Source organism: Malania oleifera, chromosome 2 (genome assembly GCF_029873635.1).
Source record: "Malania oleifera isolate guangnan ecotype guangnan chromosome 2, ASM2987363v1, whole genome shotgun sequence".
Classification (NCBI taxonomy): domain Eukaryota; kingdom Viridiplantae; phylum Streptophyta; class Magnoliopsida; order Santalales; family Ximeniaceae; genus Malania; species Malania oleifera.
Window position 1 is genome coordinate 149950020 of NC_080418.1, and position 24454 is coordinate 149974473.

The following is a 24454-nucleotide window of genomic DNA, read 5'->3' on the forward strand; positions in this document are numbered from 1 at the left end:
TAATAAGTCATAAATTTAAAGAGTCAATACTCTTTATCTCACCTTCATCTAAGTTGATAATACAATATAATAATAGGATTGAATAGTAGTATGGGTAGATGTAGACTAAAAATAACTTGAAAAGAGATAATAAGTAAAAAAAAATCATTAACCCTGAATTTGTCGAAAAAAATTGTCCATGATCAAATAAATTAGCAGAAAAAGATTCATATAATCGATCCCACCGAACAGGATCTAGGGCTTTATTTGTTGTTGTTAATTAGCTTGTAAGAAAAGACTCTCCTTAAAAGCTTTTCGGTGCATCACTATTTACTTGATAAGGTATCTCCGTATAGATGAATGGTCATATTTAATTAGTTAGTAATAAATTTCTCAATAGCATGTCAACGTGTGAGTGCTGGTATTTGACAAGTCATCTTTTAACAAATAAGCAAAAGAGATTTTTTTCTTTTTTCACTAAGATGTAAAATATAATTTAAAATAGTAGTTGACACATATTCACTTATCATTATATAAATGGTTTGAAGCCATACTCATCGAGTAAATTGTGCTAAACATATATTAAGTCAATATATTATATATTACTATGATCCCTATTTTACGGTACTTGTACACATTATTTCTAATAAATTACTTCTTCGAACTACTGTTTAGTTTCAAATATTGTTCCCCTTTTTTGGCAAAAACTAGTATTTAACACTATTAATGTGTTAAAATATAATCGATCTCCCGATTTCATTGTTTTTGAATATGTAATTTAGTAATTCTCAAATTATACAAAGCCAACTTTCTTGTACTTTCATCCTTAGTTAATCCTACTAGTTTCATAACAACGATCACAAATGTGATGAGATAATGGTGGGTGAGAAGGGATTTTATAATTTACTAATTTCAAATTTTTTTTGAAAGGTTTTTTTCAATAATAGCTTCAAATGTTTTTTAGGTCATGAATGCTAAAATGGGTAAATTAAGAAATTTAGTTGGAAAAATATAAGTGAAGAATGAAAGACAAAAAGATATTTTCTTTATATGGTCTTTCATTTAATGCATTGGCTAGCATTTTCAACTTCATAGAATGATAAATATTTCTTGGGATAGTGATGATGCTCATTATCTCCAACTCAATAAAATATTGCACAAGGAACCAACAACACAATATTATGCATATTTTGACATCTACGAAAATTCGCTCGTGAAATGGCATTCTTGCATATCTAATACTTGAAAATAGAATATTATTTTCTATTGAAATTCGGATTACTAAAATTTAGATGAAAAAAAATCATGAAATGGCATGCTTGTAGATCTTATATTTGAAAATAAAATATTATTCTCTATTAAAATTCGGATTACTAAAATTTAGACGAAAAAAAAATCGTGAAATGGCATGTTTGTAGATCTTATACTTGGGAAAAAAAATATCATTCTCTATTAAAATTTGGATTACCAAAATTTAGAAGAAAAAATATAGTTGAGGTTGATTACATAGGATTTCTATAACAAAATACACATATTACTCAAGATTTTCCAAATCACATCTATACTATACATTAAAATTGAACTTGGCCAATTTTGTTTCACTTGATTTTATTTTATTTTTTCCCCTTCTTTTGCCTTTTCCTTTTCCCCCTCTCTCTTCTCTCTCTCTCTCTCTCTCTCTCTCTCTCTCTCTCTCTCTCTCTCTCTCTCTCTTGATTTTTGAACGCAGAGATTCAACCTAATGCCGACATGTGGCATTAGGGTTTTTTTTTTTTTTTTTGGCTTCTATCTTTGATAATAGAGGGAGTCCCATGCGAGCCTCACTATTTTTTAAAAAAATCATTTTTTCTAGATCCAGCGCCAACATGTGGCATTGGGATTTTTTATTTTTTATTTTTTGATTGTCTTTTACAACTAAGAGGGTCCCATTTTTTTAAAAGAAAACATTTTTCTAGTAGATATGGGACCCATGCGAGCCCCACAATTTATAAGATCTTTCCTTTTTTTTTTCCCCTCTTTTCTCTCTGAATAGGGCTCCATGCAGGCCTATCTAATTTTTAATAGTTTTTCATTTATTTTTTACACTTTTTCCTTTTTCTTTGACCTCACACAAGCCCCACTAAATTCCTCTCTCTATATTGATTCCACTAATTTTTTAAAAAATTAACATTAATTTTAATATTTAAATTTATTTTTTAACTAATTTCATACGTATTTTATTTTTTTCTTTTATATTATTCCACTGCGAAGCAAGGGTAGTCTTTCTAGTTTCCAATAATCCTCAAAAATTCCCTAACCCAACAGCTAGCCTTGTGACACAAATTTTTCCAAAAGTTGCATGGCACATTGTCCCCAAAAATAATAGCATGAGAAGAAACTAATTAACATCATCATGAAGTAGATTAAAAGCCAATTGCTTTGCTCAGGAGACAGCATCATTGTTTGTATAAACTTTGAACAGGTAATTACCCAACAAAGATCCTGCAAATATTATTTTGTTCCTGCAAAAGTTTCTGTATATGCCCTAAAATTCAATTCAATTCAATTGGATTGATCACGCCCATTCGTCTCATTGCAGGTTTAAAAATTCCATGTGTTTCCGTGCCACACGATGGCATCAGAACATGAGCATTTTACCTGTATAAATTGACCGTACACAAGCAACTAGTCTCCACAAAGCATTATATATATATATATATATATATGAAATCAAACGATTGGATCAAGAATTTTGCATCATCATATATTTGAATTTTTCTCGTTTTCCTTGATAATTGAAAGGTTCATATTTTCCTTTCCATTACATCATGTTCTTCAAGTTTCAAAACAGGGCCTGTCTAAGTGCATATACATACAGGCATTCATCATTGCTTGATAGAGCAATCTCACCACCAATTGAAATAAAGTAGTGTTGGAATATCGATTCACTTTGTTAGCGGATAGTCATCTCATTGCGAGACTGCTCGAGGAAAACCACACTACAATCCAGCAAATTCTAGCAGAACTCGTCAGGACTCACCAATCTTAAGTGTAGCTTGAAACATTGGCTGTTCATGTTGGCATTGTCTGCAATCTTATGTGCTTGTACTTTTGCTCCTTGTTGAAGCATCTTGCACTTTCTGTCAAGCCTCTGGAAATAAGGAGCTTCAATACGCCGACCCCTTCTTTTAAAGCGACATCAATCTTGCCCAGGAAAAATTAAAACTATTAGATAAAAAAATGCACCTGTATCAACATTGCATTTGGTTTTGAGAAATGAAAAGAAATAGGAGGGAAACCTTTTTATTTTCCTCATCTTCTGCATTCCATGGCAAGGTTATGGAAAGAAAAGGAACAGTTTATAGAACTTCCTGTTTTTCTATAGCCCACAAATTTTTCCTTTCCAATATGAATGGATTTGAAGGCAATTTTATTGAAGCTTATTTATATACCACTCCAAGGGATAGTTTAGCCCCCAGGGGTGCAAAAAGGAATTGATTCAAATTATTGTAAAAATTATTTCGACTATTTACCCCTGTGAAAAAGAAACTGTTGAAAGAAAATAATGATTCCAAGTACTTGGCAAAAAATTCGTAAGCTGATCAAAACGTTTGCAATGACCAAAAAATAGATATGTCACTTAAGAAACATAAATAATGTGAGGAATGTGAGGGTAATTTTCTAATATTTGGGGTGGGGGGTGGTGGTGAGGAAGGCAGCTTTTATCTTCAAGCTTCAAATTCATAGAAAAAAGCTCCCTCAGAAAAGCTAAAAGCTAGCTTTTAAAAAACTCAAAGGTTGTTTGCCAAATCTGTCGCACTCAATTTAAATTTCAAAAGCATATGAATTCATCAAAAAATGGGGCAAAACTCACCCTATGCAGAATGTATATTTAATGTTTTCTAAATTTTTTTAGCATTTCCTATTTCAGTTTCCCTTTACCTTTCCCTTCACAAACTAATGATAAAGAGAGGATAAATTTTTCTCTCCTCTTCCTTGCTTGCCCTCTTTCATTTTCCTTTCCCTTCTCCTCCCCAAGCATCTAAACAAACATAGCATAAATCAACAAACAGCTAAAAAAAAATCCCCATACCAAGTAATAACATAGTTCATTTGGACTGCGCAAGTGCTCACAGAGCATTGTTGAATTATGGCAAACAAGTTTGAAGTTCTCGACAAATCAAAACTTTACTGTGTGGAATTTGTGAACTTTAAATCTGAAAAATACAGTAAGTACTGTAGCCAGCAGAACCAGCAAAAATGCCTATTCAGTATATTCATGATAATGAAATTAAAGGTAGAATTTTCAGAAGCAACCCAGACGGTGTATCATAATTTTTGCTCTCCAATTAAGGAAGTTTTCTTAAGGACATGAAGTTCAAATGAAAAACATTATTATCTAAAATATATAACAGCAAATAACCAGACTTACTCTTTCTTGAGCCATCGCATTGAATTTTTGAAGCAAGAATGCTTTTGGATCCATTTGACCAGGCGGCCTCCCAATACCTACAACAAGAACAAAAATATTTTTTGTCTATAAACATCGGAATTGAGGCATCTAAAGAACCAGTACCCATACATTGACACATAGGATTTTGAACTAACCAATCCTCAGTCGAGCAAACTCTCTATTCCCTCGAAAATGATGGATCACACTCTTCAGCCTAGATGTTTCATAAGAGCAGTTAAAAAGAAGAATCCCAAACAAAAAGCAGAACTATAGGCCTTCATGAATTGGGACAACCAATTTTCCCAATCTGTAAACTATGACCAGTCCACATCCTTGACAAGCAAGAAAATACTAACATACATCAAAGTTTATAAGCTTTTGCAATTAAATAGAAAGCAATGCCATGCATCAAAGTTCTGCTTGTTTATAGCTTTCCAACATTTATATGGATGACATGGAAAACAACAAAAGATGTTTTTCCAAGTTTCCTATACAAATGTTGAAAATTTGGAAAATTAGGTGGTGTTTTCATTGCCCTAGGCTTCCGCCAACTCTAAATTGGGAATCCAAATCTCTAAATTTTTCACTTACTAGCATACATGATTCTAACTTGAGAGGGAGAGCCTCAGCATCATTAGGCTAGATTCCCATCAATCCCCACAACAGAGATCTAAAACTTTCTCTTACCCAAGAATATCTGTAGACATCTTTTTTCTCCCCGTCTTGTACACAACTTACAAAATGGGTCATTACATATCTTAACTTTAGGCTCGACTTAATACTTAGCATTTTATAGGGCGAGCCTTGGATCAATGGTGTAAACAGTTGGTCACGCGTTTGAGTCCAAGGAAACAGATTCTCTGCATAAAAGCAGGAGTAAGACTGCATACGCTGTGATGACCCTGCCCATACCTTTACAAAGTGGGGAGCTTTGCGGCCTGGGAATGCCCCCATTTTTTTAGAAAAAATACTTAGCAATTGCTGTTTCATATTGCGTCTTTCAAAATTTTACAAATTCCTAAATCTTTTCTAAGATCAATAAGCTATTTTTCTACTAAGAACTACTAAAGATTTCCTTGTCACACCAACAAGTACACAGACTTTCTATTAATTTCTTCAAGCCATTGACCACTACATGAAGCATGTAAAAGAGCAGCCATCTACCATTTTCCTTCCATACTATGTTGCGTCTATATAATAAAAATTTTGTGCCCTTCCATTTCCACCAATAATTTTCTTGTGTTCAAAAACATATAAAGAAAAATGAAATCTATCCTCCAGTACTCATTTTTATCCTCTCTTTCTCTTCTCTCAATACATATTGCACCAGCAATATCAAGTTATGCAACAAGGCCAATTCCACTCTATCCTTACAGCACAAAAAAAAAAAAATTTTTCCCATTCTCATTGTTTGAAGCACTTCCAAATATCAAAAAACAAATGGTACGGGAGACAGATAGGAAGCAACCTCTCCTATCCTAACATATTTTCCATTTGGAAAAGAATGCTCCTTTCTTTTACCATGCAATGAGTACATAATCAGAAGATAACAGATGCTAACATATTCCAATATTATTTCTTCTACCTTACTCATTCATCTAACAATTTCAATCATTTATCACAAACTTTTTATTATGTTAAGCAGCACACAGGATGGGATTCAACCAACAATATGCAAAAAGCCAGAATTATCACCATCCTCTGAATATTTGCATTTAAGACCAAATATAATAAATGTAAAGAAATCATCATCTTTTGTACTCAAGAAACTTTACTTAGTTCTGAAATGATTTTCAGGTTAAATATTCAACTAACTCAAAAATATTCTCCAATTTAGCATTTAAATATAGCTTCTTTTTAGCCAATTGGTGTTTAGCTGGTAAGAACGAGAAGCATTAAGGAACAAGTTTGCCTTGCAGTTTAGTATCTAGTCATCCCATCAAAAATAAGAGCAACTTTTAAATCCTAAACATGCCCCGACTTCAATTACTTGATGAAGCACTCCTCATCCCTCCAAAAATAAAACACATAAAAGCTAGGTGCACAAGGTGACCCTCAGTTATAATTATCCACTTTCTACATGCAATATAAATTCCAATAAAATAGTATATGCCAAAGGGCACTCAATCACAAGACAGGTCAGGAAATGTTTAATATTCAATGCTGTTGAAATCATCACACTTAAGGACATATAGTGCATTAAACAAAATAATATTCCCCAAAAGGGTGGCAAGGCACTCAGCAACAAAATCCTATTATATAAATTCCCATCCATGGTTGTGGAAAATTACAGAGATAAGGTTCTCTATGGATACCCATTATGCCTTCTATGACCTCCTTTGTGGTGGAGACGGAGCACGCCACATGGCAAGTCCATGTCATCATGAAACTACAATCACAAACATATACATCACAAGTGTCATGTAGCCAAAACCCACAAGGAGAAGGATAAAGCAATCATGTAAAAGACAATTACCACAACCACACGATTAAGCGGTAACTTATAGTAAGCAGCAAGTGGTCCAGTCTGCAGTCATATAAAGAAAGTGAGGTCTATTGCATAGAATTACAAACTTCAAACACTAACATCCAAGAAAAATAATTATGCATGAGTTTTTCCAAATGTATTCATGAACATAACAAACAGAATTTGAGTGGAAATCAAAGCACTGCACAGCACGCTTAGAGCAGCAACATTATTGTCACTTCACTGGCCTGAGTGAGTAAAAGACCCTCTACAAATAGGGCCTCATATTTTCAAGAAGCTCTAGGTAAGGCCGTCCAAAATTAGAAAATAACTATATAATTCCAAACTCCTTACCAAAAAAGTCTAGGCTTGGGTATGCAATCCCCACTTGGAACTTCCTATACTGAAGTGCTTGTGTCTGTGGTGAAATCCTATTTCATAAAAAAATTTAAACTTAGCATTCACATGCTATTCAACTTCCACAAGTGTACCTCACCCTTGTACATCTCAGTAGAATACCATGTATATGTGGATGTATCTTACATCGGTGTTCCAAAACAGTAACAATAATAATCACACTTGATAAAACAACTCAATCAATTAACCAATAACAATTTAACAATGAAAAAATAATAATAATACCCCTCGTGGAAGAAATTACTAACTTTGAAAAGAATAGCTTTATGAGTTCAAGAAAATGTCACCATCACTTACAGATTCACCACTCAAATTCATATAAGTCTGGGGCTTTGCAAGGAAAACAGGAACATCACCAACAAATCCTGAAATGAAATTTAAATATAACCTCATGCAAAAAGTGTGCAATTTGAAATAAACATCCAAAGAGAACGAGTTGAATGAAGCAAACTAGCCTTGTCCAAATATAGCTTTACAATGAGCTGTATTCAATGGGATCCCTTGAGATTCAGCAAATGCATCAATCATCTCAAAACCCACCTGCTTCATGCCAAGATAGGGAGAACCTAAAGTTATATAACATCAAGTCATCAAGCAAGCTAAAATTGAAGTTCTAAGAAAGAAAACTCTAGGCGTACATTATGTCTTGTTCCTTTGTATTTATCACCAGGGTTGCCCAAGCCCACGAAAAGCCATGGCGATGGAGAAGCACTGCAGAACCAACGTCTAGAAAATCTGTTAAGCATCTCTGCTCATCTCTTTAATTCCTAAATTAAGCAGACTCTTCACCTCCAACTACACAACTGGCTGACATTTTCAGAGACAAGTTTATTAATCAATAAATACTTAAAATTCCTGACAATCATCAAACATGATCTAGGTAAGAAAAAACAAAAAAATTGACTGAACCTCCTGCACTAACAATGGTTTTAAAAAATATATAAATTTTAAATTTTTTAAAAAACCAAAAGATACTGAAGAGTAGGATTCTTGGCTTGAAAATATTTATATCATTACCCACAACTTGCAAGAAGATAAATTACTGCTGATAACAGAAACCCAATATCCCCAGTCCCCAGCAACCTTTCTGCTGAAAGAGGGCCAATCCAATAGGAAATAAGAGGGAACGAAGGAAAATAAAGACAAATGGGATAATCCATGGGTATTTGGGGGTGTTTTCAATATGATCCTTTATCCTCACAAAAAGAAATGGACTTCTTCTGAAAAAGTTTCATGATTTCATCAATGCTTATTCTCTCATTGACCTCCCTCTCATTGGTGGCCTTTTCACGTGGTCAAACTCGAGGTCACACCCTAGGACTGATAGATTCTTAATTTCCTCTGATTGGGAGGAATACTTCCCAAAGGTTACTCAATCCTTACTACTGCACCCTATCTCAGGCCACAGCCAGATCCTCATTGACTTAGGGGTAGTCAACTGGGGGCCAACCCCGATATGATTTGAGAACATGGGGTTTAAACATGAAGAGTTCAATGAACGAGTAAAGAAATGGTGGCCGGAGCTGCAAATTGAAGCGAAGGCCAGCTTTGTGGTTGCCTCAAAGCTGAAAATTTGTTCAAAGAAAAATTGAAATGGTGGAACAAAAAAGTTTTTGGCAACATCACTATCAGAAAAAAGGGACCATTGACAGCATTAAGGAGCTGGATGATAAGGAAATTTGCGAGTTAATGCCGAAAACAGGACTAAAAGATTAGCTCTCAAAAGAGATCTTGCCCTTATCATCTCTTTAGAGGAAGTGGCTTGGAGGCAAAAATCTAGGGCTCTTTGGCTCAAGGACGGGGATAAAAATACCAGTTTCTTCCATCGTGCAGGTAATATGCCCCTTGGATTTAATATGATAACAAGAGTAGAAGTGGATGGAGAGATGTTGGTGGATGAGGGGGAAATCACGAGTCATGTTTGCAACTTTTTTAAAACCTTGAACACTGAAGCAGAGTCTTGGAGACCAACAGTTGATGGTAATATGGTATTATGTTTAGAAACCTGAGCCTTTCCACAGCCCGGTGGCTTGAGAGGCCTTTTAAGAAAGAGGAAAATATTTGAGCTCTGAAGAGTTGCAACGGGGATAAAGAACCTGTCCAGATGGCTTTAATATGGCTTTCTTGTCAAAGACTGGGATTTTCTCAAGCAGGATATCATTGGGGTTTTCGAAGACTTTCATAGAACTGGCAATTTTGTGTCCAGTATCAACTCAACATTTATCTCCTTGATTCTTAGAAACCAGGGGCTTGCAACATCATAGATTTTCACCCGATCAGCTTGGTTGGCAGCTTACATAAAATCCTATCCAAAGTCCCAGCAACTAGGCTCAAACATGAAATCTCGGATGTTGTCAGTAAGCACCAGCACGCCTTCATTGCGAGTAGGCAAATCATGGATGCTGCTCTGATAGCCAATGAAGTTGTTGATGCTAACATGAAGGGTGGGAAAAGGAGTAGTGTGCAAGTTAGATATGAGAAGGTTTTTGACCACGTTAGCTAGAGTTTTCTGCTATACATTCTCAGAAGAATGGGTTTTAGGGAATCTTGATGCAGATGCATCCAGCAGTGTATATCGAAATCATCTTTTTCGGTTCTGGTTAATGGCTGCCCTATTGATTTCTTCAGACCATCTCGTGGTCTAAGGCAAGGCCCCCCTCCTCCCTCCCCCCCCCCCCCCCCCCCCCTTCCCTTCATATGCTTATCATGTCATGGAAGTGTTTAGTCTTGGTATAACTAGTGCAAATGAAGCCGCCTTATAAAGGGTCTTAGCATCAAACGAACAAGGATTCCTTGGAAACCACCCACCTCCTTTTTGCAGATGACACTATCATCTTTTGTGAGGATGAGCTGGAACAAATTCCTAATCTTAGATGCATCCTCCTCAGTTTCGAAGTGATTTTGGGCTTAAAAGTAAATCTGCACAAAGTGAAACCATTCCACTGGGGACCAGCAATTGTGGTCCTTTGCTTGCAAGTATCCTTGGTTGTAAACTCAGTGTCTTTCCTCTCACCTATCTCAGCTTCCCTTTGAGGGCAAAGTTTAAGGACATGGGGATTTGGGATCCGATTGTTGACTGGTTCAAAAAGAAACTCACTGGTTGGAAATGGAACTTTTTGTCAAAAGTGGGAGACTCACTCTCATTAAAAGTACTTTGTCTAATCTGCCGGTTTTACTTGATGCCTCTTTCGCCTATCCCTAGTGCAGCTGCCAAGAGATCTGAGGGTATCCAAAGAAGATTCCTCTGGGGGAACAAGGGAAAGGTTTTCAAGTATCATCTTGTTAAATGGGGAGTAATTAAACAATTTTTACAAAAAGGTGGCCTTGGCTCAGATCCCTTATTATCTTTAATAAGGCCCTTTCGATTTCGAGGAAATGGATTTGGAGAATCATAACTAAGAAAAAACACCTCCAGAGGGATGTCATTGCTGTCAAGTATGGTCTTTATCATAATGGTTGGACCTCCAATGTTTCAAAGGAAGCTCACAGTACAAGTATTGCAGATATATTAGATGGGGATGGGAGAATTTCTTCCCTCTTTCCATGGGAACGGAGCTGATATTTTATTCTAGTATGATATTTGGTGCGGTAATTCACGAGTCAGCTCCTCTTTCCCTTCCAGCTTCAGATTTGCGAGCAACAAAGATGCCCTTATTAGCCAACAGATGGAGTTCACCAGTCAAGGGTTTGTATGGATATTCCAAGAAATGCTTTTGATTGGGAACTTGATACTCTTACAGATTTTTTAAACAGTCTCTCCTAGTTTCATTATTAGGCCAATTCTGATGAGCCCGAAAGAGTTTCAGGGAAAGATGGGAACTTCATTGTCAGCCCTTTATATAAACACCTTAGTTCCCCAGCTGGGAGCAGCACTAACTTCCTTTGGAAGCTGATTTGGAGAACGGCGGCCACTTCAAAGGTTGCTGTTTTCACATAGGAAGCTACTCTTGGAATAAACCTTACTATAGATAATCTTAAGAAAAAAGGTCTCCTTCTTGTCAATAGATGGATCACGTCCTCCTGCATTGTTCATGGACCAAGAAATGGTGGAACTTAGCCATCTTCATTGTAAATCAAAAGTCACTGCAGCTACATTGGAAGGTGAAATGTGGGCTAGCAATAGACCTAACAAAGCGGATAGGATCGAATAATCCATGGCAGATTAGGCTATTATCAGTTGAGAAAATTACAATCCATATCCGACTAAGATAAGTGGCAGATTTATGGCCGTTTGGATCGGATAATCCGTCATTTCCATCCCAAGTATAATTTTCTTTTACCATCCAATGAACAATTTATTTCATAACATAATAAGTGAAGTTATTTTTAAAATCATAATTTGGTAAAAAAAAAAAAATTGCTAAACATTTAATCACCAATCGCAAAATTATAATTTTTTTTTTATTTTTCAGATCATGAATTTAGGACTTTTGTTTTGACCACGAGAATTGAGTATTTGTGTTTGAGTTTGAGTGGGGGCATGGGGCAGATCAAGAGGCGCATACATTAGTGTTAAGAGTTGGGAGTATGGTATTGGTTCTTAGCCAATTGGGCTTATGCTAGCAGGTTTGATGCCTAATAAGCATGAGCATATGGAATTATCTATGGATTCGGGCATTAATTGTTAACGTGTTGGTGGATATCCAAAGGATAAAACCCGAAATCCACCAACCGACTCATCTAGAGGCAGATCAAAAAAATTTTAAGTCATATATGACCCATTTAATGTGCAGATCTGTCATTAAACAGGTCGCATTCTGTTTTTATCCATTTTGCCAGGCTTACTTGGAAAGGGATCAAATCAAATAAGAGAGTGGAGAAGATCTCTCTCCCTCATTCCCCTCGCTATTTTTTGGGTTGTGCAGAGAGAAAGAACATAAGAGCCTTCGAAGGAATTATCTCTCTTATTCAGGCTGTCATGGACCATTGGAATGCTTGCCAAAGTATTGTGTGAATGGCCGAATAGTTTGGCCTTGAGTTTTGTATATTATATATAGACTTTACAAGAATGCAATACATGGAACGTAAGTTCTAGCATGATTCTAATCCTATACATGTAAACTATAATCTGTCAAGCCCTATACATGTAAACTAAATATATATGCTAACTATACAAAATAATGAATGGAGAAATAAGGAAATAATTGTGGGCTGAAATAAGGAAACTGAAATAGGGAAAGAAATCTTTTGTTGTTTGCTGTTCCGTTGACAGCCCCCCTCAAATTGATGCGGGTTGATCAACAAGCATCAATTTGCTACGTAGGAAGCAATGTCGATGACGAGTGAGAGCCTTGGTGAAGATATCAGCAATTTGTAATTCAATGGAAATATGTGGAAGAGTGATAACATGAGCTTCAAATGCTTCACGGATAGAGTGACAATCGACTTCAATATGCTTCGTGCGCTCATGATAGACAGGATTAGCCATGATCTGGATAGCACTCGTATTATCGGCATTTAGAGGTGTATGCTCGATCTCAGAAAAATCTAGCTCGGCAAGCAAACCTCGAAGCCAAATAATTTTAGAACAAGCAAGAGACATCACCCAGTATTCAAATTCCATTGATGACTTAGAAACTCTGTCTTGCTTCTTACTCTTCCAAGAGATCAATGCATCACCTAAGAACACACACCAAATAGTGATGGAGCGACGTGTATCCGCACAACCAGCCCAATCAGCATTGCTATAAGCAGCAAGGCGAGTAGAATTGCCTGCAAGGAAGAATAAACCATGGCAAAAGTGCCCCGAACATAGCATATGATCCTACAGACAGCAGCCAAATGAAGATGACGAGGAGTCTGAAGAAACTGACTAACTTGCTGTACAGCAAAAGAAATGTTTGGTCTAGTAATGGTAAGATAGACAAGACTACCTACCAGCTTCCGGTATAAACTAGGATCAGCAAGTAAGTCACCCTCCTCTTTGTGAAGCTTGACATTTAATTCCATGGGAGTATCAACAGAATCACCATCCTAAAGACCAGCTGTAGCCACCAAGTCACTAGCATACTTATGTTGATTGAGTGAAATACCAGAGGGACTACGATTCAACTCAAGAACAAGAAAATATGTGAGAGACCCAAGATCTTTCATATGAAAGGATTCTGAGAGATGAGTCTTGAGCTGAGCAAGTAAAGCAAAATCGAAACCAGTAATCACAATATCATCAACATAAACCAAAAGAACAACAATACCCATGTCTGATTTTTGAAGAAACAATGAAGTGTCATACTTGCTCTGCTTGAATAAAAATTGTAATAAAGTGGTGTGGAATTTATCAAACCAGACCCTCGAAGCTTGTTTGAGACCATAAAGAGAGCGACGAAGCTTACACACATGTGAAGTTGGAGAGAAAAACAAGCTCGGGGGTGGCTTCATGTAAATACACTCTTTAAGATCCCCATGAAGAAAAGCATTCTTAACATCCATTTGATGTAGTGGCCAATCACTGGAAGCAACAATAGCCAAAATCGTACGAACAGTAGTCTTCTTAGCCATAGGCACAAAGGTCTCTTCATAATTGACATCATATTCCTGATTATTCCCAAGTGCAACAAGGCAAGCTTTGTAACGATCCGGACTTCCATCAGATCGAACTTTGACTGAGTAAACCCATTTACAACCTAGAGGAACAATGGTGGGGGGACAAGGCTCAATGTCCCAGGTGTGATTGGCCTCTAGAGCGGCAATTTCTTCCTGCATAGCTTGTCGCCAACAGTCATGTTTGGCAGCGTGTGAGTAGGATATGGGAATATCTAAATTGGAAATGTAGTAGTAAGAGCTGAAACAAAATTGCCAAAACTGGAAGAGGGAAACCCATACCTATCCAGGGGTACAAACACTTGAGAAGAGCGACGTACCAAAGGCTTTGGAGGTGCTACAACTGATTGAATTTGGAGCGTGGTTGGATCAAATATCGGATGAGCCACCGGAAGAGACTGTGGGCGGGAGCATCGCATATACACAATACCTAGTTTAAAACGAGAACTGACTTGATGAGGATCCGAGAACTACTCCTCAAAGGGGGGGAGAATCACAATAGAAGAGGGTACAAAGGACACAGGAAAGAAATGTTGATTTTCAAAGAAAATAACATTCCTAGAAATGCATGTAGGATGTAATGTAGGATCATAGGAAACAAATCCCTTTTGACACACATTATATCCCAAGAATGCACATCGAACAAATTTGAGTAGACAATTTATGTCGCTCATATGGAGGTAAATGAACAAAACATACACAACCCAAGGTACGGAGGTCATCGTAACTAGGTTGCTTAACAAATAAGCGGAAATAGGGAGACTCCATGAGTAGGACTTGAGAAGGTAAACGATTAATCAAGTAAGTAGCAGTTTTCAAAGCATCAACCTAGAACAAGGATGGAACAGAGGATTCTAGCAAGAGAGTACGTACCACATCTAGGAGATGACGATTTTTGCGTTCTACTACTCCATTCTGTTGGGGAATAGTGGTACATGAACGTTGATGAATAATACCTTTAGAAGCCAAAAATGCCTGAAACTCAGTAGACAAATATTCACCACCGAAATATGTGCATAATGTCTTAATAGAAGCAAAAAATTGATTATCAACATACGCGAAAAACTTAGTGAAAGTACGAAAAACCTCAGATTTAGAGAGAAGAAAATAAACCCAAGTATCTGCTATGATCATCAATTAAAGTCACATAGTATTTAAATTTTTCATGTGAAGTAACCGAGGAAGATCCCCCAAACATCACTATTGATAAGATCAAAGCACTAAGAAGCTCTACTAGCATGCAAAGGGAAGGGAAGATTTTTGCTTTTACCAAGTTTGCAAGAAGCACACTCAAGAGAAAAAGAATAATGTTTTTTTATTACCAAGTAAACCAGAGTTCAATACATGAGAAAAGACTGTGTATTGGGATGGCCTAAACGACAATGCCACACAATACTAAGATCTGAAACATTATTACAAACAAAAGACTTAATAGAAGAAACTGAAGAAAGTGCTGGGACAAGCAAAAGTAGTGGACACAAGCGCCCCACTTTAGGTCCCTTCGCGATCGGCTCCCCCCATTACTTGGTCCTGCACAACACAATCATCACTAGAAAAATTAACAACATAATTGTTATCAACTAATTGATCCATAGAAATAAGATTCGTGGAAAGTTGAGGAGCAAGAAACACATTAGTGAACTTAGAAAAGGCATCTCCGACAGCATCTATTGGTAAAGAACGGCTATTGGTAGTCTGAATAGCAGATTTACCAGCGTAGGGCCGCACATGACACAGAGTAGTGGGATTATTTGTTACGTGATTAGAGGCACCCGAGTCCACATACCAAAGTTTAGTAGAATTGTTACCTTGGAGCCCCATTGCTGATAATGCTGAAATTAGCATCCGTTGCACCATTTTGGGTGTGCAGTAATTCGCTGTAGGAGGTGCAGGAATAGAGGATTCGCCTGAAGAAGAGCCAAGGGCCGCAAAAGTCATTGTGGGGGGTACAATAACAGAAGTCTGTAATGCTTGGGCCTGACAATTCTGCGGGCGGATACGACATTCTTTGATAATGTGACCCTTCTTCTTGCAATAAGAGCAGTATTTCTTAGAACAATTAGCAGCCATATGCCCAAATTCTTTGCAGCAAAAACACTGCAACATGCTAGAATGCGCAGGCGGTCCTCATCGTTGAGCAACATAAGCCACAGGGATGGAACCTGAACTACATGAGATTGTGTCAGAGTAACTTGAGTACTAAGACGTTGTTCTTCACGAAGTAACTCACCAAAACAAACATCAAGAGAAAGAACAGGAGAACGATTCAACAAAGAAGAGCGAACAAATTCATACTCAAGGCCGAGTTTCATAAGAAACTAATCACGACGATTAGTCTCGTGAAGACGTTGAACAATGAGAAGAGAGGCAACAGGAACATCCGCGGTAACCAAATTGGAATATTCGTTCCAAAGAGTCAAAAATGCCGAATAATAGTCTTGGATGGAACGATTGTCATGTTGAAATATGGCAATCGCATGCCCTAATTGAAAACGACGGGCATTGTTATCTTGATGATATACTGCTTTTAAATAAGTCCACGTGGATTAAACGGTGCGATAAGGTCGTAAGTTGGGGACAATATGCGGCTCAATCCGAGCATCAAGCACAGCCCATGAAGGACAAGTCGTTGAATCATTGGATTTATTAGGATTGGGTGCACAATCCTGTTGTGCCAAGAATCATAAGGGCAAAGAAGCACCAGAACCAACAACAGCAAGAACCAAGATCAACCTTCCTGCACTACAAATTAAATCTTGAACCAAGAAACCTATTGTGCCGAGAATCACAAGGACAAAGAAGCACCAGAAACAGCAACAGAAAGTTGTTCCAATCAACCTCCCCACACTAAAAATAAATTGCAAACCAAAAAAAACTGTTGTTCCGAGAATCACAATGACAGAGAAGTACCGGAATAGCAACAAAAAGGTGTTCCAACAGCCACAGCCACAAAAATATCGGGAAAAAAAAAAAACGAGAACCAAAAAACTTCTAGAAGAGAACAAACCCACAATAGCCACAGAAACGAGAGACACCTCCGCAACCAAGAAGACATGAAAAAAAAAAAACAAACTTCGAAGGGAAAAAAAATTAGCAATCGGCAGGAGAAGCGAGTGATAACAAATTCAAAAAAAAAACTCTAAGGTAGGAGAAGCGAGTGATGGTGATGAGGAAGATAACAGCACAAAGGATCAAAGGTCCCTACAGAAGGAATGATTGACAAAAAGAAAGGTTGTCGAATCCTCAGATGCAGTCGTCCAACAAGAATTGGGGAGCACTCTCCACATAGTGGAAGCCATCCACAAATCAATAGGGATCTCTTCTGAAGGAATTGAATAGAGATCTTTAGCATCTTTGAAGAAATAATGAGAGAGAAGAAACAAGAGGTTGACAAATTTACTATGATGGATAATCAGTACAGATCAAAGAAAGCATCAACTCTAATAGTAATATAACATAATAAAACATTATTCATTCTAAGAATAAGACAATCAAATAAAACCTGTGGCCCTAACCACCTCAAAAGCAGAAACTTAATTGAAGCCACTCTTTCAAGTCCACTTACCCATATCAAAATTTTGAATAATCACACATCTTTGTAAACCAAAATGAAATATTGCACGTCTTTGTAAACCAAATCATTCATACATGCTCCTCAAATCAACAAAAAACAAATATTTACATGTGTTAATTGAACAAATCAATCGCACAATTTAAGAATTGAGGGGAGGGTGCTGATTAGAATTTTCGAAGTTAAAGGTCAATCAACTAGAATTTAGTAGTTGCAGAGCTACGTGAATGAAGCGACAACCAAGGACAAGTTCCAAATCAAAATCAATATTCAAATAAATATAGTATAACGCGAGAACTATAGATGTGATATTGAAAGAAAATACATATGAAGGAAAGGGCTATACTTCCAGGTTTTGAGGACACAGAAAATTAGGAAATTTTGTTTCTTTAAAGCATTCCAAGGTCTGTTTGCAAGCAAGGAAATTGCGTTAATCAACCTGATAATAGCAACAAAATCATGCCAAACACGCTGCATGATAAACGCACTCAAAATAAATTTGAACAATAAACATACTCAGTAATCCAGTTGGGAGTACTGGGATCGCATTTGCTGAACCTGATAAATAGCAACAAAATTAGGCCAAACACACTCCCAAAATAAAATAAAAAAATCATCGTAAACAAACTCGATAGATAAAGCTGTGCAGTAAAAATATAAAAAAATAAAATAATAAATAATACTTATAAAAAATGAATTTCTACCGGGTTGGGTGGGATCCAGAATGAATCAACAAATCTATTTTCTCGAGGTTCCTCGTACACTTGAATACACGTAACAAAGTTGAAGAAAACACTCGATGAATGACTAAAAATTTAAACTTTAACTATTGAATCCGGTCAAAGAAGTAGTTGTACTGTTCTAGGAACTTTTCGGACTATTTTGCTCACCGGTAATCGCTGCGGGCGGCCGGGAATTGGTGGAGTATCGCCGTGGTGCGGGCCGCCGTGAACGAAGAGGATTGGGGAAGAGGGAGAGAGGTTGGGGCGGAATTGAGAATACGCGCGAGTAGAATCCAAATGAAAAAAACGACGCCGTTCCCCACGCCCTTTGAACTAAAATGCAACTTATCATATAATATGGCATCGTAAAAAAAAAATACTTAAATTAGAATTTATTTCTTCCCATCTTGCATGCCCTTTTTTTATTGCATCTCTAAAATAATAATAACCACATAAAAATCAATGATTAAGCACCAACAAATATCTTAGGTAAAAAAATAAAAATCGAGAAAATTAATTATAAATCTAGTTGATTCACATGTATAGTTCTTTATACATTCTTGATATTTGCAAGTCAATTTTCGACTTCTTAATAATTTAACTTTTGCATTATACACAATTAAAAACTTTAATAATTAATAAAAGAAACTATTACAAAAACAAATAACACATAATAATTCTTACCATTTAATTAAATATTTATAAAGAATTAATGCACATTTACTAGGCGTAAAACAATTATGCAAAAACTTTATTAGCAGTGAAATATATATATATATATATATATGTATATATAGCCAATTTGTTCACCATGTGCTTAAATTAAGTTTCAATTGGAGGTGTAATATTTATGGCTATAAAAAAGTTAGCTATTAGGTTACTATTCGATGAATTACAAAACTAGTAAAAATTTATTGTCTTTATCAAACATATTATGTTTTGAAATATTGGTATTGATACACCCCAAAAATATCATCGTTAAAAAGGGAGACCGGAATTTGACTTCCTCGTTAAAATGTCTTCCATAAACACACGATAAGACCAAATCACACACATTGATGGGGGCAGTTACAAAACCATCAAAGTCAATGTCCTTAAAGGCTATAACTGTAACGACTCGAACAATAATGATATTTAAATAATAAAGATGAAGGAAAATGGAAACAATAACAGAAGGAGTTCATCGACGACATTGCATTTTGGAGGTAATAATTCCAAGAAATTTTCCAGGCCTCATCGACGAATACAGGGGTTTCGTCGACGAGGGTTCTTCAGGATCTCGTCGACAAGGTCCCGTCTCGTCGACGAGAAGATACCGAGAGAGGATTTTTGGGATGTTTGAAATTTGTCGACGAGGGTGCAGGTTTGTCGACGAACTTTCTATAGGACTCGCCAACAAGGTAACGTGGCTCGTCGACGAACCCCGCAGTATAAATAGTGTTAAACTCATTTTCTTACTTAGAAATCTCACTAAAACCATCTCCTCTCTCCCTCCTACGGCTCCACCTCCTTCTCTCTTCGATTTCGGCCCCGTCAGTTGCCGTATTGACGATCTGAGGCCACCATGATGCTCCTGGCAGAGTTCTCTTCAAGTCTGCTGGGGCGAATTGTCAGTGGGATCAAGTCGAATTTCTTTCCATAATCAGGGTAAGGCATTTTAGTCAATTTTTGGCCTTCTAATAGTTATAGGAAATGATGTAGGAAAAGAAATATTGATATTCTGTTTTGGAGAATGTTGTTTTCAAGGTGTCGTGTAGGAAGCTCTGCGGGGGTAGGACTAGTATACGACAAGGGCTTTTTAATAGTCAGGTAAGAGAAATATGCTATGCTAGGCGATTGTAGTATGTTTTAGTATAAATTATACATTTTTACTAGATTATAGTTCACAGCAAAAATTTACACAGTTTATCAAGTATGTTAAATATGTTTTAAAATTACTATGTGGCTTGTGAATATAAATATAGTACATAGACATGCTTTACAGTATTTTTCAGAGCTATGTTTTATAGATTATACAGATAGTGAATATATATTTTATAGTAATTACAGAATACCATGATCCTACAGTTGATATAGATACAGATTACAGTACCATGACAAATAGTTTTATAGTTTATTTCAGAAAATATAGTTGATACAAATACAGTTTATCATAGCGTCATGGTTTATACAGTTATTACAGAATCATGGTAAAACAGATAATTGTATATAGAGATGTATTATATAGTATTAGACGCTATTGGACCCTACAGTTTACATAGCACGGTACCGTTGCTACATACAGTATATAGAGTGCAACCACCTATTCAGATAATACATGGTATAAGGGTCGATCGTATAGAACCCACGAGTGGACAGGCTCCTCATCAGATATGGGTTGAGGAGGGCTGATCAGACCGATGGAGTACAGTGGTTTATTCCTAATTGGCCAGTTAGGGTAGATCCCCACCTTCGAGCCGCACAACCCTATCATGAGAGGTTAAATCATGACACACAGTTATCCATAGGGAAGTTTTCAGTTATTACTATGTTTATACAAATTTACAGAGACAGAAAATATATATATATATATATATATATATATATTAGAAGTATTTTGAGTAGAAACCTAAAGTACAGAAATGTTAAGCAACAGGAAAAAGGTGATGGTTTATATTACTGGTATTGTATTTACAGATTCAGTGATACATGATTATATAGTAATAGGTTTTCAGAGTATTGTAACTCAATTGCCACACACTAGCAATAACATATTTCGTCTTACTTTAACATTTTTCAGGTGATCCAGGTAGGCAAGCAGATCAGGCTCGCAGATAGAGGGGTCTCAGTATTGCCCTAACAATCAAGTGAGTATTTTGGTAGTATTTTTTTGTATAGCCCTAGCTAGTTGAGGGTATTTTTGGAAAACAGACATATATGTATATTTTGGGAAACATTTTAGCACTCTGGTATTGTATATAATTATATATAGTTGTGTTCATCTGATTTTGGCTTCTCGCTGCTTAGGTTGATGGTTGGGTTTAATCCAGTTTGGTACTAGAGCATTATAAATGTTATAGTATAAAAAAACCCCAAGTTAAATAGCAGGTCGTTACAATTTGGTATCAAAGCCTAGGTTGCTAGGTTCTGTAGACTATAGAGTGCAGCGGAAGCAATACCAAAGTATAGGAAAGGATTTGAGGTTTGTTCGGTTGTCTGGGTACAGGATTTCCATGGTGGTTTCTGTGTTTTTCATAGGGTGACGATTTTAGGAAAACCATAGTAAACTATTGTCGGGTCATATGTCTAGGCGACAGAACTGGATATTGAGTTGAGGACAGGGAAGATAGTCAATTTTGAATTGGAATAGGATAGGTTTGTATACTGGCGTGATTTGCTGCCAGCAAATTCATACCCAGTATTACATCAAACCCCTGCATGTCTAGTATCACAAGATCAACTGGTTATATTTTTCCTTGAATGACCACTGGAAAATTCTTAAGTACCTTCCCACATCTCATAGCAGATCTAGTTGGCATGACTACACCTAGTTCAACATCTAACAATTGTGCTTCAATCCTAGCTAACTTAGTATATCCCATTGAGACAAAAGAATGGGTGGCACCTGTATCAAATAAAATGACAGTTTGATACAGGAAAGCAGTATAGATACCTGTGAAGACGTCTCCAGCTGCCTCGGAGTCTTCTGGCATCAACGCATATACCCTCACCGGAGCTATATTCCTCTGCTGGCCTCCACGAGGCGCCTAATAACCTCCACAATAGGGTCTGAGAGTTGGAACCTGGATCGGCAGTCCTGGACATGCTCGTGCCATGTGGCTGGGTCTCCCACACTGATAACAGACATCTCTCCCAGCTCGGCACTCTCCTAGATGTCCTTTCCCACATGTCTGACACACAGGGTAGGTTTACACTCCCTGATTCTCACAAGGTCTTGTCGTCTGTCTCTAAACTCCCCTATAACGGTCTCCTCTCAATGGGCTCCGAATGGAACCTGCCTGAAAACCTTGAGACGTGGGCCTCTTTCTCTGACTCTGAGCTGCGATGCCTCTCTGCATGCCACTCTCAATAACCGCAGCCCTATCTACGACCTCTGTGAATGTCTAAGCCCGGAAACCGATCACCTGCTCAAACAAGTTGTGCCTCAAGCCTTCTTCAAACTTCCTTGCCTTCTTCTCCTTGTCTGGTGCCAAATGTGAGACAAATTGAGACAACTCAATAAATCGAGCTACGTACTGAGATACTATCATCTACCTTTGGACAGTTGGACTAAGTGCATAAACTCTGCTGCCTTCGCGCTCCAAACAATAGCTAGGAAATATCGCTCGAAGAACAACTCTTTAAATCGACTCCATGTCACCGGTACTAGAACCAGCCTCTGCTCCTCAATCAATCTTTCTAATCTCCACCAGCGTTTTGCCTCTCCTATCAGTTTAAACGCCACAAATACTACCTTATGTTCATTTGTACATGGAAGATCTACCAATGTTTCCACAATGTCCTAGACCCAATTTTAAACTATAATCGGACCAGGTCCTCCAGCAAAAGATGGGGGCTTCATCCACGTAAACTGCTTGATTGTGCAGCTACGCTCCCCTGAGCTCCTGACCATCTCAGCCATCACCTGTTGGGTGACGCTGCGCAATACTGCATCAGTATCTCCAACTCTTATACTGGAAGGTCCTACTCTATCACCCCCAACATTCGTACCACTACTCCTTGGGTCCATCATGAAAAGATAGAGAACACATTTTAAGGACCCTATCTCTCAAGCAAATCTAATTTATTTCATCTAATCAAATTCTCATATTCACATTTAACTATTGTCCTCAATCTTAATTCATAATCAAATCCTGTAACCTAGACACACGACTCGCCAATAGTTTATTGTGGCTTTCCTGAAATCATCACCCTAGGAAAGACACAGAAATCACTACGAAAATCTTGCACCCAGACTATAGAACAAAACCTTAAATCCTTCCCTATACTCTGATATTGCTTCCGTTGTACTCTAAAGTCTATAGAACCTAGCAACCTAGGTTCTGATACCAAACTGTGGCAACCTGATTTTACATGCCATTTTTTAATATATATATATATATATATATATATAATAAATGTAAAATTTCTACTGCTCTGATATCTTTTAATTTCAAATCAATCCAACATCACGGTCCAGATAGGACCTGTGGAATCTGAGACACCATAGACTACCTAGGCAGCGAGAAGCATAATCCATACATCCATAACCATAAATATACAATAACAAAGTGCCAAAATATTTCCCATAATATACATACACAATGGTACTCAAAATACCCTCACATGAAGCTAAGGATTACTTAAAATAATTCCCCAAAACACTCACCTTGCGAATAGGGCAGTGTTGTAGTCCCCTCTATCTACGAACCTTATCTACTCACCTAGCTGGATCACCTGAAAAATATTAAATCATTGGGATGAGATAACGCTTAGTAAGACGAAATACACTATTACTAGTGTGTGGCAGATGAGTTTACATATTATAAAACTGATTTGGAATTACCATAAATAATTGAGTCTGCGAAACACATATAAATCATTTCAATATAGCTCATACCTATGCTGCTTAACATAAATTGTTTTTCTGAATTTTCTAAACATAATACTTCTAATATTCATAGGTATAACTATGGTTTCTGTAAACTTGAATATACATATATATAATAACTGAGAAAATTTCCCTGGATGAATAACTGAAAGTCGTGATTTAAACCCTTATGATAGGGTTGTGCAGCCCGTAGGCGGGACCTATCTTGGCTGGTGATGGGGATCAACATGCCTTATGTATCCCTTTTATTAATATGATGACACATGGACGACCTCCCGATGTCCACTCCTTTGCTGACATGGTGACACATAGACGACCTTCAGATGTCCACTATTGTTTATATCTATTTTGTAGGAACACAGGATTAATTGAAGATCTTCTACTTCTTTGATGAAAGACTTTTTTTTTATGTGAAGACTTTGCTATCGTGTTAATTTATATTTTTTGTGGATATGTTATTTCAAGATTATTAGGTGCTTGAAGACCATGTTTGAAGACCCAAGTGAATTATTGAAACAAAGTCCAACTAAAAACCCATGTGGACCTCACATGGCTCCCACGCGGCTTTGGCTTTCCTTTTGGAATATGTTTAAATTTCAAATTTGAATTGTAATAATGCAAGACAACTAAGCTTGATTTGTGTGCTTATAAGTTGGAGTTCCTTGTTTTTTAGCAAGTATTAATTGTGTTAGGTTAATAGTTGTTGAAAATTGTTAAAAGTTGTTATTGAAAGTTG

General features: G+C 36.9%; 2 protein-coding genes across 15 annotated transcripts; both read right to left on the bottom strand.

Moving 5' to 3' along the window:
• Positions 1-2696: 2696 nt before the first annotated feature.
• On the bottom strand, positions 2697-18455 carry LOC131149756 (peptidyl-tRNA hydrolase, mitochondrial). Of its 14 annotated transcripts, XM_058100483.1 has the most exons (13): positions 18297-18438; positions 18111-18213; positions 17923-17964; positions 17753-17812; positions 14709-14810; positions 7934-8102; positions 7751-7835; positions 7593-7660; positions 6888-6938; positions 6727-6800; positions 4567-4625; positions 4391-4467; positions 2697-3162 (listed from the first exon to the last, which is right to left on the bottom strand). In XM_058100483.1, exons 6-13 carry the CDS (start codon positions 8039-8041, stop codon positions 3031-3033), a joined length of 654 nt encoding a protein of 217 aa, XP_057956466.1. In that variant the 5' UTR covers positions 8042-8102; positions 14709-14810; positions 17753-17812; positions 17923-17964; positions 18111-18213; positions 18297-18438; the 3' UTR covers positions 2697-3030. The 14 variants fall into 14 exon arrangements, with proteins under 14 accessions (XP_057956466.1, XP_057956472.1, XP_057956471.1 ...); XM_058100489.1 differs by lacking the exon at positions 14709-14810 and having other exon boundaries at positions 7934-8098; positions 18111-18169; positions 18297-18449; XM_058100488.1 differs by lacking the exon at positions 14709-14810 and having other exon boundaries at positions 18111-18169; positions 18297-18449.
• Positions 15135-16799, bottom strand: LOC131149757 (uncharacterized). The gene is made up of 2 exons (XM_058100491.1): positions 15644-16799; positions 15135-15365 (listed from the first exon to the last, which is right to left on the bottom strand). The coding sequence occupies exons 1-2, from the start codon at positions 15939-15941 to the stop codon at positions 15208-15210; spliced, it is 456 nt and encodes a 151-aa protein (XP_057956474.1). The 5' UTR covers positions 15942-16799; the 3' UTR covers positions 15135-15207.
• Positions 18456-24454: the final 5999 nt, after the last annotated feature.